The sequence below is a fragment of the Falco cherrug genome, chromosome 1 (assembly GCF_023634085.1).
Source record: "Falco cherrug isolate bFalChe1 chromosome 1, bFalChe1.pri, whole genome shotgun sequence".
NCBI lineage: Eukaryota > Metazoa > Chordata > Aves > Falconiformes > Falconidae > Falco > Falco cherrug.
In genome coordinates, this window is record NC_073697.1 from 12,157,351 (window position 1) to 12,172,098 (window position 14,748).

The following is a 14,748-nucleotide window of genomic DNA, read 5'->3' on the forward strand; positions in this document are numbered from 1 at the left end:
GCTCTACCAGGCAGAAATGGAATTCAGCTTGTTCTGGCTGCGCCAACCTTCACGCGTCACTGAGACCCCTGCTGCACACGGCAGGTGAACAAGAACCGAGGCTTCAAACACCTCTCTGCTTTCTTATCAACTCCTGACTGCCCCTGGCTCACTGATCCTCGATCAGCTCAGATGTAATTCTCCAAAGTCCTAAATTTCATTAAATCAATTAGCAGAGGCTCCCAAGATCTCAGCCTTCCCCACAGCACCCTCCGCCCAGATCCCTTGGGTTACATCCAGGCACAGAACCCTTTGCTAAGCGAGACGCGCTTTGTCCAAGAGACAGTAACAAAAAGACCGGTCTCTGGGATAGCATTCCCCTTTCAACTTTCCTTGCCACAACCCAGAAATTTTGATATTCAGATCTTTATTCTGGGTTGCAACAGTTAGCTTTTCCCCTGTGGATTACCCAGCATTACCCTGTCTGTCCTGTAATTACAATAGTAATTTGAAAAATAAGTGTTGGTGTTTACATCTATAGAATCCGTGGTACCATGGCTGTATTATATTTCAATGCCTTCTGTACAAAGCCTGCTCACTTCACATGAGAGTTTCATTCCACTCACACATCTAGAGAAGTTACTACACTTGCCGAGGAGAAATTAAGCCTGGACTCTTCTATATGAGCCACCCGTTTCACACGTAAAACCTAGTGCTGCTTCGACGCATGGACAAAATGCGTTTTTCAACAGTTTGCAGAAGTCTAGGAGTATAGCTGGGGACTTCTTCAGTGTTTTACTGTCCCCTTGCCCATTTCAGATATTACAAACCTGACCAAAGCTCCCTCCTCCTGAAGTCACATCCTCCAACACCACCAGTAAAAATATTTCTTGCCCCCATCGTAATTGCTTAGATCTGCTTAAAGCAGCCACGATAAAGAGTGAGCTTGCAGAGAGCCAGAGAACAATCCCAGACTTTCAGTTACGGGTGGGAATCTCGCCCCGACATTTAGCTGCAGAAACCCCCAGGGAGAGGCTGCCTCTTGCAAGGAGCACGGCTTGTCACCCGGATTACATACCACCTCTGACGAACAACGGGACCTCGGAACAGCTCAGAGGAGCCACGCACCCGCAAAGCAACGCTGGAGAGCTGTGCTTAAAACGGACCCGCTGGAATCCCCGACTCACAAAAAACCTGTCTTTTTTTTAAATTTAGCTGCTAGCTAGAAGTACAAACACAAAAGAGAAGAATACAAAGGCACACACGGGAAGGTTAATAGAAACACTCTTTTACTGCTCAAAGCCGGGTTAAGAACCCTTTCCATTTCAGTTACAGCGCATCCTCGTACAGATTGAGGTTCTCAAAACGCTTAACAAACTTTTGGTTAACGTCCTCCAGTGCCGCTCGCCGGGTGGCCGGGGGCGAGAGCCAGGCGGCCATCGCCAGTTCTGTAGCAAGACACAGCACCGACAGCAACAGCAGCGCCCGGGAGCTGCTGCGAGCAGCCTGCCACCAGTAGCCGAGACGGGGCCTGCGATCCTTTCGGTTTTGCTGTTACACGATGGAAGTCTTGGCTCTAACTTAAGATAAGGAGACCATCAGCTGGAGATCCTTATCTATTTCCAAGAAAAGTCTGTCCCCATTTGACTTCCAGTGTATCTAAATTAGGTGTTGGAAAGGTCTCGACTACAAATACTCCAGACAGACACTCCGCACTGAGATACAGCGGCTCTTTCATACATGACCAAGTAACAGCCATTTAGAGAAGGATTTCTTACAGAAGACTTATAAATGTGGGTTTTAAAATGCTATTACTTTTCTCTCATCTTCTAGCTCCAATTTGTTCTACCCCCCTCTCTTCACACTGCTCTGTTTCCCATTACCCAGAAGATTTCTGCCTCTCAGACTACTGAATTAGTCAAGCCATCGCCAAGCTCCCCAGGACCTCCCTTCCTGTCCTATCTTTCCTGGCAACATAAATCCTCTTTCTTCTCCTGCATCTCCTTCTGCCAAGGAGTCTTTGTCCTCTTTCCCAGGCCAGAAACACAGCTCATCTGTAAGAACCTTTGCTTCTTTGGTTTTAACTGCTGGCGGAAGGGTTTGCTGCCTTCTACACCACACTTACCTGTTTCACCTTGTTCATTCATTTGCTCTTCAACTTTGCTTCCCTGCTTAAGAGTATGAAAAAGAATCCCTTTTTCAGAAGACTTGCAAAGTTCCCCATATGCTGGCCTGGCTGCATGGAGCTATTCCCACATTTCTTACTTCTCAGTCGGAGGGAAGAACAAGGATTACTGCTAGGACTCTAGAGGTAACTCGCTTTTCGGTATTTTAATTCAGGCCTCCTTTATTGTAATTGAAGACCCTCAGTTCCAGATTTCTGTTAAAATTGCTCCTCCAGGCATGAAGTACTTAAATGGGCATTTAGACTTAAATTATTTCAAGATTACCCGAGCCCCTGGCTCTGAAGACTTTCCAGGGCACCTTACTGGGAACCGGGGGTGCCACTGGGCACCTGGCTACCCACAAACTGATGTGCTGCTTCTCTAGTCATTGTTGCAGCACCAGCACGGTCCCCATGAAAGCAGGGTAAGCTACCCGGCATCTATTTTAAGCCGAACTCTTGCACGCGGATTGCAACTATGGAGCAATTTGCGTACAGTGTGTTCTCACCCGAGCTTTACCCCACAGTAATGTATCATGATACCCGTAACTTCAGTGCAGTTCTAAATAGAAAATCTATTTAGATACTTACTTCATTCGGGGGGTGGGGGTGGGGTGGGGGAGTCACTTAATTTTGCTGAAGTCAAAACACCACCAGTTGGAAACATTAACAGCAACACCACCAAAAGGACCAGCAGTATAACTCTGTATTTCTCTCTTCTCACAGTTTCTACTTACTGGTACTTTCAGCTTGCTTCTGTGAGATCGTCAGATCAGTACGCTGGAGTAGCCAAGTCTGCTCATTCCTACCTTGCCTTGCAGCGCAGCCTTAGGAAATTAAGGTGTAGCTGGAGGAACAGTTAGGTAGTTCACAGAGCTCTACAGGTTACTGACGTTCAGAGTTATTTAAGCAAATAAAAAAAATAAATAAAAGCCTTCTTTGCATGAAAGCAGCTGGGAGCACACACAGTTACCACCCGCCTGTCTGCTGGAGGGCAGTAACCTCTTAAGCTACTCAAAGTTATTCCACAAGCACGCACGTGATTAGCCACAATGCAGGAACACTGTGTATGCTCACCGTCCTGAAAAAGACTAAGAGAAGTAGAACCCTGTCAGAAGTTACCTCACCGACTACTGCAAGTTTCACAGACATTTCAATGAAAGACATTTCAATGAAAAACATTTCAGCGTGAGAGCTGGTCAGCTGTTCCGAGTACCAGAGTAGAGAGGAGTTCCCAATTTCCACACTCTATCAGCTACCTTAGGCTGAATGCCTGGAAGGTTTCAAATAAGCAGAAAAAAACATTTATAGGTTGAAAAGAAGAAAAAGCAAAAAATACAAAGCAGACTGAACACCATTAAATTTTGTTTCTATATTTCAGTAAAACCTACTTGAATACACTTTGAAACAAGAGTACAACAAAATAGAATATACTTCAAATGTTGAATATACAAACTATTATAGTTCATTCTGAACACTGGTACTTCCCTCTTAACTTCAACTAAAAAAATTTTACAGGTTAAGAACTACCTGACAAAAGCTCATGCTGGGCGTGACCTTTCAAGTGACAGGGTAGAGCTGAAACTGTAATGTATGCACAGATGTCAAGGCTAAGTGAGAGACACAGGCATGTTACAGCAGAAGGCAGCAAGCCTGCTGCTATTTTGTCCACAATTAAGAAATTTAGACAGGCTTTTAACTACCATACAAAATATGTTACATGTAATTCTATAACAATACTGTGCTAGGTACAAGATTTTAAAAAAATTTGTTTTAATAAAAAAGCTTTACACAAACAAGCCATTAGCTTATTTCAAGAAAGGTAACTGAAAATCAGTCTAAGGCTTTCATTTTGAATCTGCTTAAGCTGTATGATACAAAAATCCCTCTAGGTCTCTGTCTTCTTTTAGAAGCTCTTTAATCTCCTCCTTTATTTCACATTCTACAATACCTAAGTAGCAGAGTTTTTCACATAGCACCAGTTGAGTACTGTGGGCACACAGTAGTAATTGCTGGTATGCATATAAAATGCATCAAATTTGCTGTTTGTAACAATGAGACTTTCCCCTCCCCCTGAAAACTAAAAACCAAGGCAAACCTCTCACACAACTCTCGTTTAGTGTTCCAGGTCTTAGTGTAACTTGGTAACAGGTAACGTAGTGAACTGTTTGGTCCCTTTTCAGTCCCTCTATCTTTCCTTCTCCATTGTTTCAGCTGTTTCCCAACTGGAAGAGACAGTTTTTGTCAGCATATCAATGTGGTTCAATTCCCACTGAAACACGGGAAAATAATTTTTTTTTTTCCAGTAAGTCTTCAACATGTTTATTAACATTTCAAAACTCTCCTTTTCGACTTGGTGATCACATCCACTTCCCTCCCCCAGTTATGTCAGTATATTCAAAACCGTAACAGTCTAGAAGTCCATGCTGGAAGCAACCTATTCTTCATTTCTCGCACGTTAGGATTCCTTCTGTTTTCATTGTTACAGGAAGGGCAATAGCCGAGGGCGTGCTAACTACCACTACGTGGGTCACAGTCTTGCTTCCATCTGCCGGCTTCTCTTCTTTTACCAGCTGCAGTGTTTTCACTTCATGTTCCTGTTTTAAAGCCGCTGTGTCTGATTTAACTTCTGGACTTTTTATAACTGCACTAATCACCCTGGGAGGAGTCTGGCCAGACGCCTGCTGAGCAGGCACTGATAGTCTCATTACCGGTGTCCCGTGAGCTATAGACACTGGGGTTAGTGCTCTAACAGCCAACGGGGTTCCCACGATGTTAATACTTCCTGACCCAGACAGGCCCGTTTTTGTTTGTAACTGACACTGCGTAAGTTGCGTGGCAGGGATTGTAATGATTTTGGCAGGCTGCATTGTGATTTTATCTCCGTTTTCAGCAGAGGTTGGCATCACAGTAGGGATTGTCTGGATTACTACCTTTGGAGTTGTTGCTGTTGTTGGACTTGTGTTGGTTATTAATGGTGACCCTGTGTTTACTGACTGCACTGCCACAGTTGAGATTTTCTGTCCCAGAGAGGTCATTACAACAGGCACTTGCATTGCCACACGTACAGTCCTGCAAAATACAGACAGGTGCGTTTAAGCCAGAACACAGGGCACCACTAGAGATGACAACAGGGACAGCCAGAGCTAGGATTTACAGATTTTTAATTGGTTCTTTAAAACCAAATCAGAAATTTAAAACCAGAACAAAAACTTTTAAAAAGCCCAAAACAAACCACCTAACAAAAAAAAGCCAAATCCTTTGGACATCTAGCAATAGAACTTTGGAAAATTAAGCAAGATTTCTATGTCCTTTTTTCCCCTTCCGTCTCTCTACATAATTTTAAAATATGCACGAGGACAAGCGTACTGACCATTGGCTCTGGTCTCATAAACTAGACTTTCCTAGTATTCTAACATGTTACACTGCTGCTTGCAAATCAGAAATAATTTTCAACATTTCAAACACAAACCAAAACACTAAAAGGTTAGCTTCCTAACCAAAACATTGCTTGTCATCAGCAAATGACAAGCCCAAGCCATGTTAACACAAACCTGGGAGCTGTCGTTGCTGGGACAGTAGTAGTGGTAGTTGAGGGACGAGATGACGATGTATCATGCGCTGGCGAGGCAATATTCACAACTCTGGTGACTGCTTTTTCTGTTCTGGTACAGCTTAACTGAGAGGAACTTTTTCCTCCACGTGCAGAGGTTGCTGCTTTTAAAAGGTTTTCTGCGGATAAAGACACCCTTTCCAATGACTTTTCATCTGTAGGCATTGACAAGTCTTCATTGCAGGACTCGCTTTTGTCATCGTCTATGACAACTATATTTTTTGGCATCTCCTTGAACTGATATACAAGCCTCTGTCCCTCAACTTTTGCAAGGATTCCTCTTTGATAGTAGTATCTGCAAGAAAATTACAATTACATAGTAAACAACATAGTGACAGATTTTAGAGAAAACCTCATCCTATGCTAACAAGAAAATCTGAAGTAACCACAGTAAAACCTACGAGGTGAGAAGGTAGGGGGAAGTAGCTGGCAGAGCATACTGGCAAGTATATGAAGGATCTAGCTGAAAAAAAATCTGACCTTTTAAATATACACACTTCAGGAATTAAACTGCAAATTAACTGGTAACGTAAAAAGCAATAGAAACTGCAAGTCTCTGATGCTTTTTAAGCAGCTAAGTCAGCAAGGGGGCAACCGTTGTATTTCTATAGCCAAAATTAAGAATCAGGCTTAAAATTATAGCAGATAACTTAAGGATGTAAGAGTTTTTACCTCAGAGCTCTTCCCATAGTCTCATAGTTCATGTCAGGTTTGTTTTTGTGTTTTCCCCATAGTTTGGAGACAGCTTTTGAGTCCACAAGTTTAAAGATTCCCTTCTCTCGCTGAGTCCATTTAATGTATCGAGGACAAGTATTTTTGTCCTGGAGAAGGTCCAGAAGAAACTCCCATAAGTAAGTCGTGTTTCCTATAATCAGAAAGCATTTAAATATTAGAAATGCACTTTTAAAGATAACACTTTTCTGTTCCCCATATATAGGTAGCTGATGAACGACCTGCATTACAAGCAAATATTACAGATGGTGTAACGTAACCTGCACATATTCATTCATTCTGTTAAATTTGGTAAAGCTTCCATAAATATTTATGTTCTGAAAGCAGCTAATCCACATGACCTGCTATATAGCACAGGAGCCTGTTCAATCCAGCGCCCATTCTCAGCTCTTGAACACAAGTGGGGGAGGGCGTTCCAAGTCACTACAACCTACATCTGTTCAGCAGAGGCAGGACGAGAGCTCAGAATTTTCTCCTCATACTTGCTTAAACAGGGAATGGAAATGCCAGTCCATTTTATGACACCGAAGGAAAGGAGGATATAAATAATTTTCAAAAGGCATACAACCTTCGATAGCAAGCTATCTCAGCTGTGATAAGTTTGTAACGTAGCCTCCTGTCCAGGATCTGGGGGGCTCACACCAACTGCTGACAGCTCCATGTTCTGACCCTTCCCAAATACACGCTGCAGAGTGACGAACGTCCTTCTAGGCGCAAAGCCACTTCTTGTGACAAGTATTCCCCTAGTACCCTTCTGTAATTAGGGGGATACAAAAACGAAGTCAGCCTACAGAACAAGAATTTAATGTACTTCTCAGCTCTTCAAGAGGATTTTCCACTCCTCCATTTCCACTGGAGGAACCCCAAGACAGGGTTTATGTCAGCGACTATCAGCATGGCATAAAACATATGGGGGTTTGTCTGCACTCTGACTATACCATTGGCATCTAGGAAAAGGAGAAGAGAAGCAGAAGAAAAAAAACCCATCACATTCCAATTTGTACAGCTGGAAAAGACTCCTCAAGTTCTCTGAAAAGGGAGAACTAACACAGAGCTACGAGCATAATAACCTTAGAACATTAACCCCAATTATTCACTTGATCATGCTTCCAGGGGGTGACACGGGCCAAATAAAAATATATTTCAATTTATTTTTTGTGAAAAAAAGGTCATTAATTCCTGAGATGTAGTGGTCCAGCATAGCACTTGTTATGCCATGTTGAAGACAATTACAATACGTTAATGCAAGTTAAAGACCACTGCTGCAGACTCCAAGAAGTTAGCTATCTTTGGAAAAAAATCTGGAAGCGTAAAAAAATATTACAGTTTCCATCTTCTGGAAGACCGCCCCATAGAGAGGGAATAAGCCTATTCTACCATGTGCTCCAATAAACAGCAAGTACTGCCTCAAGAGTTCCCAAAATCCAGCTTCCACTGGATTTGAAAGACATTCAAATAGGACCTACGTGAGGAAAGAGTCAACAAGAGAACTCAGGAATCCTGAAATCATCCTAGAAATGTTTTTGGTTTTTCCTTAGCTCCTCAGAAACAGAATTTCTGGGTCCACCACCAAACGCTGCAGGTATGCTACAGATTCTTTGCAGAAATCTAAGTGGGATTTAGTATTAGGAAGTAAACAGGAACATCAAGAAGAATCATTCCTCAAAGTGACTAACCTTCCTGAAGGAACAGTGCTCCCAGCTAAGCACTTTTCCCTCATACGCTATACTGACTTAAATAACTTCTTTTCCACAGGAAGGCTATGCAATAGCTATACTATTCAGAAACCACCTACTGCTGGTAAAGGCCCAGTGATACTTCAGGACGGCTGCTGTGTCAGCTATAGCTGCTACGCATTTAACAAAAAACTTAGTTTAGAAACATTTAATACAATTCTAAACCATTTTTAAACCCTTTCTGCTTAGAACCAGCCTTTCCTAATGCTATCAATCCAAGCTTACAGACTCCTGAGGAAGACATAGCTGTAAAATTTATCATCTGAACACTTGCATTAGTGCCACTCAAGGATCCCAAGTCCAGCCTGGTGGACAACCTTGCTAGGAAGACAGAAGCCTCATTTAACAGCATACAGCTCTCATGCTAAGCAGTACTGTAAGTGGCTGCTGAGCTAGACGTTGTTATTACCTGTCTTAACTTCAATACAGAGTAGATTTTGCACAATGAAAGATATCTTTGTGGCTAGTTAATTATTACAGCTGCCAGCTACTTAATGTTAGCCGTCATCTCAAAGCTGAAGGATTAATGACCAGAAAGCATGTGCATGACACAAGGCATTGTGACAATGAACTGTCACATTGGTACCAGCATCTAGGTGGAGACTCAAACTCAGTTTTGCTCCCTCCAACTGCCTACGATTTATGCAAATGAAAAACAAAATATGGAAAGAGAAACCACGCCTAAACTGCCAATCCACTAGAGGAGGACAAAAAACATACTACTATCTCACTTTATTACAGAGGAGAAACTAGAGACTTCTTAATATTTTTTTCTTCAACTGAAGAGCATCATTAAATCAGATTTACAGCTGCTTCACTTTGCACCAGAAGGTATCAGAACGCACAAAGGAAGGAGTACCTGCGTGGACCACAAGAGATCCCCTTTCCAAATGTGCACAACCAGCTGTCCTCCTCCTTCATGACTTAACTCTGCTGACAGTACTGTGCTCTAGAAATAATCTCTGGTTTTCCAAAGCCACGCTGCATGTAAAATAGCCTATATTTTCAAGTAATTTTTTGAAATAGATAACAAAAAATAAATCCAATAACAAATTATTTTGCAGGACATCAAGTTAGCCGACATCAAGAAAAAAAAAAGTATTTTATGCCAATTGTAGTTAAAATCTGGAATGAGATACCTTGTGAGAACAAGAGACATAAGTAGATCATTATGAGGGTCCACAGAAACAAAACCAAAACAGAACACATTTCCCACTTCATAGAACCAACAGCTATTGAGTAAAATCAGCACTACAGACAAAAACTAGAAGAGACACAAATACAGACCTCCTTTCTCAAAGTTATTTGTGAACAAACTAGGAACTGGGACATTTTACGAGTACTATTCAGATAACGGAAAGCTGTAACAGTGAAATCAGAATTAGAAAGAGAGCTAAGAAGGCTTTAAGAATACTAAAAGAAAAAAAAAAATAAAATTAAGCAAGATGTACTTTTAAGTAGAGCAGATGCCAAAATCTGTGATCTTCGTTGAGGTCCACTGCTGTACCCAAATCCGAAGACAGCAACAGTGGCCACTACAGAGAAGTTTAATTACTGTTTGCACTGGTTTTCATAAGCTAACATCTGCATGGACGTCAGTCCCATTCTTCCAAATGTGACAACTCAGGAACTATACCCAGATAAGGAATTACATAAACAGCAGGGATCCTGCTTTCAAACAAATCCCAAAATAATAGCGGAGCTGACCACTGCACACTCTTTTTCAGCTAGTATGCTGCCACTGAAAGCCACTAAACTTTGTTTCTCCTAGCCATAGCAACCTCTCCAAACAACTGTCAGTGCAGTAAGCAGGGAAGAGACCCACATTTTTCACCTATATCCAGGGGAAGCGCTGATCCACTGCATGCCAAACCTGTAAGCAAATGTCCTGGTCTGTCTCCCTGCTAAGTGAATAGCAGGGGCTTGGAGTCCAAGAATTTGGTCCCTGCTATTTATCAGGAGACACGCTATTCATCAGAAGAAACACTAGGAAACTATGACTCTCCTGCACAAAATCCCTCATTCCCCCAGTAAAAAAACATACGAAAAACATACCACGTTTTTCCCCTCAAGCCAAATTGAATCGATTAGTCAAGCAACATAAGCACACTGAAGTTTGTGAATCAACTAAGAAAACGTATTTTCAACCATCACCATTACAAACACCCATAAGCTGTTTCTACTTGAAAACAAGCCTCTCAGCAGCAGCTTAACAAATTACCGTCTAGCAGTAAGTTAACACACAACACCAAAGGCAGCACGAGTCAATAAACACAAAACAAAGCAAATGAAAAAGGAGAAAGCCTTTTAACAGCAGAGTGTATTACAGGGCACATTTCTGGAGCAGTTCCACACATGCCTGTGCTCAACCTTCTACAAAAAAATTTGAAGACATCGAATAAAATTAAAACTCTAACGAAGTCAGTACAAACTCATCCACCAACTTTCTGAAGATCTGTGTATTTCCTGTGACAGATACAATACATATCCACCGCATAATTTTAAAGACTTGATAAATGAAAAAAAACATACCTTTGCCTTCTCTAGGCTTCTTCTTTATACCCAGATCTGGAGACCCATCAGATATAGCTGATTGTTGGGTCTTTGGTTTACGGCCAGCTGCACATAAAATATGAGAGGGGGTGGGGAAAAAAATATTAAGCATATGCAGAATGAAAGTATTTCATTGCCTTTGCTGAAAGAAAGAGTTCATGCATTTTTTCCCCTGCTGTTTCTTTACCATGAGTATGGATAAACTTAAATTCTTCGATTACTAGTACTGCAGATACAGCTTAATTCATCATGTGGTTGCTTATTTCACAGGCAGATTTAACTCAATTCCTGACAAGTTAATGGCAGGTGAGGTAAGCACCAAACGTATAAAGTAAAACTTCAATTTATTTGCATTCTTTTAGTTTAGTGTTTTACTCTGAAATGTATTATTTCTTGATCTGCTTTGGGTTTTGTATTCTAGTATGGGTGTTGATCAAAGCACCATGTTTCCCAAGAAGTTTTACTACTGAAATTGTGAACATTAATTTCTACCTTGTGCCTGTCAAAAGCTACAGGTAACAGCTCCCACTCAGCGTGCAAAGGCTGCCGCACAAGACGCACACACGGCAGAGCACTGTGACGGCCTCCACCGGCACCCGCAGCCTCAGGGATGCCAGGAAGCCTACCTGCCCCGCTGCCCACGCGCGGGGCTGCCCCGCCACGGCTCGCTGCGGGCTGGCAGGGCTCCCACACGCCGCCCCCATCCTCCGCCTGCCCCTGCCAGAAGGCTCAGGAGGGGACTCCTCGGCAGGCGGCAGGCTTAAGCTGCTGCCTTCCCGTGCCAGGGGAATCCTCTCCCGGCAGGACCTGCCGCTCCTTCATCCTTCCACACTTCAGTGACCTTTTTACTCAAGGTAAACAGGCCCAAGCAGGGAGGAGGATCACACCCCAGGGCAGCCGGCTGTACACAGCCCATGCTTCTGCCTGCAGTTACAGGCAAGCAGCGACAGTACACTCTCCTACCTCAGGCATTAATTTTGGCTGATGAATAACGTTCTTCATTAAATGATGAATTTCACAACGCACTAATTCTGAAGACCAAAGTTATGGCTCTGTAACTATGGCTGAATGACCCTACACACTTAAGAACAGGGATTTGGAGTCTGTAATAGGAAAAAAATATTTACAAAATAACCTTCACAAAATTTCAGAACTCCCTGAGCACAGCCCTGTAACACAATCTGCCCAGTAACGACCATTCAAACACACAGAGGAATGTAAAGAAATAGTTCCGAACCAGTGTACGACTACAGCTACAGAAAAGCTTTAATCGTAATTTTCTTGCTTATGCAATTTACCTTAGAGTTACAGTTAATTTGCTATGTTTGTTTCTGTTAACTCTAAAACTTAAGAGATCTTAGATGCACATTGCTTTATCGCTACACTGCATTTTTGCCCCCTCTAAATTACAAGTAAATATTCCATCTTAGTACGTCTGGAAGCTCTGAGAAAACAGTATTCCTAGTTAATGTGAATTGTATTGATGCCTGTAAGAAAACTGCTAGACCAGAGAGAAACCCTACCAGGTACCACCCTCCCATTTGGTAGCTGAACACTTGGAACTCAAACACTGTTCTGAACAGTTTCTCCCCCAAGACACACCCATCAGACAAATAAGATACTTCTCTCACAAAGAAGATCTTGTACTGATCTTGTAAACCGATTTATGGGTTTGTAAGTTACTATTTACCCTGCCACTTCATTGGAAGAATCCTGAGTGTACACACTCTCCAAATACATTCGTATTTCAGACACCAACGGTTACCCACACAAGTCCTCTTTGAATCAGTCTCTACCCATCCTCCACCTTCGTGAACTGTGCTTATAAACCACAACAAAGACATCATTTTCCTTTATGGCTTGGTGAAGCTCATTCTCTTGCTACTCTTTCCTTGTTGCAGACTCGTTTTCTAAGAGCTCACATTTCAGCCTCCAAGGAGTCCATGTGAGTATAGAAATCAGATCATCCAACCTATCTTCACCACTATCAACTGCAGCAGTGCACATCAGAAGGCAATTCTGAGACCGCTCCTACGAAGAGCCATACACACCTTTTTTCTTTTTCATTGGCTCATGGATATCGGGGGAAGTTGGAACAGGAGATGCATCCATCGGTTCAGACTCCTCTGTTGATACCTCCACCACAGTTTCTGTGATCACATCGGGTCTCATGGCTGCATGGATAAATTCTGGGGTTGACACACAAGGAGGGACAAAAACTTCCACTATGAGGGAAGTGGGGGGGGGGGGGGGGGGGAAGGAAAATCTGATGAAATTTCTACACTGTTATTTTAACATGTCTTACAAAAACTTATTTGAAACAAAAGCATATGCAATAGTATATAAAGATTCTGCTCCAACAACCTGTCACCTAGAAAAACAATCCAATCCCCAAAAATAGGCACGCTTGCCAGTATTGCTAGGCAGAAGACAAGTATCACACCAATATTCTTTGGAACTAAACTCAATTTTAAAGGAAACTAATTAGAGCTTAATCTTCAATCCTTATTCCAATCTCCATTTCCTATTTTGTGGCTTTTGGGGTTCAGTTTGACCATTATTTCATCCAACATATATTAAGTAACTTCAGAAGGAACATCAAGTTAAAGTAATCATCAACACCAAGTTTTGGATTTTTAAACTGATAATGCTTTGCAACATAGTGTGTTTGGATATCCTTTCTAAAACAGGAAGACAGACAAAAATACTTTTCCCCTAAAATAACTCTTTTATTTTAGCAATTTAAAATGTCAAATTCACAAATGGCTGGTTAGAAGTGACCTTTGAAGGGCACCTTGTCCAACCCCCTGCTCACGTCCAGCCACCTAGACCCAGTTGCTCAGGACCGTGTCCACACGGCTTTTGAATACCCCCCAAGATGGAGACCCCATGGCCTCTCTGGAGCAACGTGTGCCAGCGTTCAGCCCCACACACAATGAAGAGGTGTTTCCTCATGTACAGACAGAAAAGTTAATTTTAAATGTGTAGCCACTCAAAGATCTCCACCCGACCACCTCTCCTCAGATCAATAATTTCATCTGTAAGTATGCTTGTTATAGGGTGGAGAAATCATGTAAAAATTCAAACGAATCACTAGTTTTGAAATAAGCAAGCAAACATTTTAAACACCATACAGTTCTCCACAGAAGCAGGTTTCCCAATTCGCTTGTTTTACTAATCAGCGGACGGAGAAACGGCTCACGGGGCAGAAAGTGTGGCTGACATACCAGGACTCCTGGCATCTCTCAAGCAGGTAGGAGACTCCATATGAAGCAAGGCCTCTGCAGCTTCAATTGTCTTATCCGTGCAGTGCACATTACTTCCATGAACCGATGCTTCCACTGTAGAAGGATTAAAAAAAAATAAGTGAGAACAGATTACTTGTGAAAGTCCACAAGTATCACTGTGCAACTGCACTAATCAATCTTAAGCATGAAAATCCTGAAATTGTCAGGTGTCTTCACACCTTTTATAACTTCCAGTAACAGAAATCTTTAGGGAAGACATGAGACAAGCAGAACCAACACTGTCACTTCTTATGATTAGATTTCTGGTTCACAACCAAGCTTCTCATTTCTATGAGGTGCTCAAGAGCTTACACAAGCAGACTTCTGGGATTTGTCTTCTGCCTTCGAGTTAACCAGAACAAACCAGATTGTAATGAGGATGGTTACAAACACAGCAGAGCAGGGAAGCAGAACCGTCTTCAACTATTACCCCATTAAAATCTAAATGTCACCTCTCTTCAGGTTTTCAGTCTATTTGTATAAATATATATGTATAAAAAATATAAATATATATATATAAAAATACAAGATCAGTTTGCAGAACAGATATATCCGGTTTCATTTTCTGACACTAAAAACATCTGTGAGTTGGGTTTAGCAGGCTTGGTTGTTAAAAAACAAAACACAAAGCATAACAAAACAGTATGCAGGGGCACGGGGTGTTAAATGATAGCTAAGGGAAGA

At 42.1% G+C, this 14,748-nt stretch overlaps 1 protein-coding gene across 8 annotated transcripts in view; it reads right to left on the minus strand.

Annotated features, from left to right (window-relative positions):
- Positions 1-3,496: 3,496 nt before the first annotated feature.
- Positions 3,497-14,748, minus strand: part of ELF2 (E74 like ETS transcription factor 2) — a 39,399-nt gene continuing 28,147 nt past the window's right edge. For 5 of the 8 annotated variants that reach the window (XM_055701916.1, XM_055701949.1, XM_055701934.1 and 2 more), the window contains 6 exons: positions 14,005-14,118; positions 12,829-13,002; positions 10,757-10,843; positions 6,429-6,621; positions 5,698-6,051; positions 3,497-5,215 (listed from right to left, as the gene is read on the minus strand). In XM_055701916.1, the coding sequence (XP_055557891.1) occupies positions 4,588-5,215; positions 5,698-6,051; positions 6,429-6,621; positions 10,757-10,843; positions 12,829-13,002; positions 14,005-14,118 (1,550 nt within the window). In that variant the 3' untranslated portion in view covers positions 3,497-4,587. The remainder of the gene's footprint in view (positions 5,216-5,697; positions 6,052-6,428; positions 6,622-10,756; positions 10,844-12,828; positions 13,003-14,004; positions 14,119-14,748) is intronic. The other 3 variants (XM_055701924.1, XM_055701941.1, XM_055701970.1) reach the window with 1 other exon arrangement.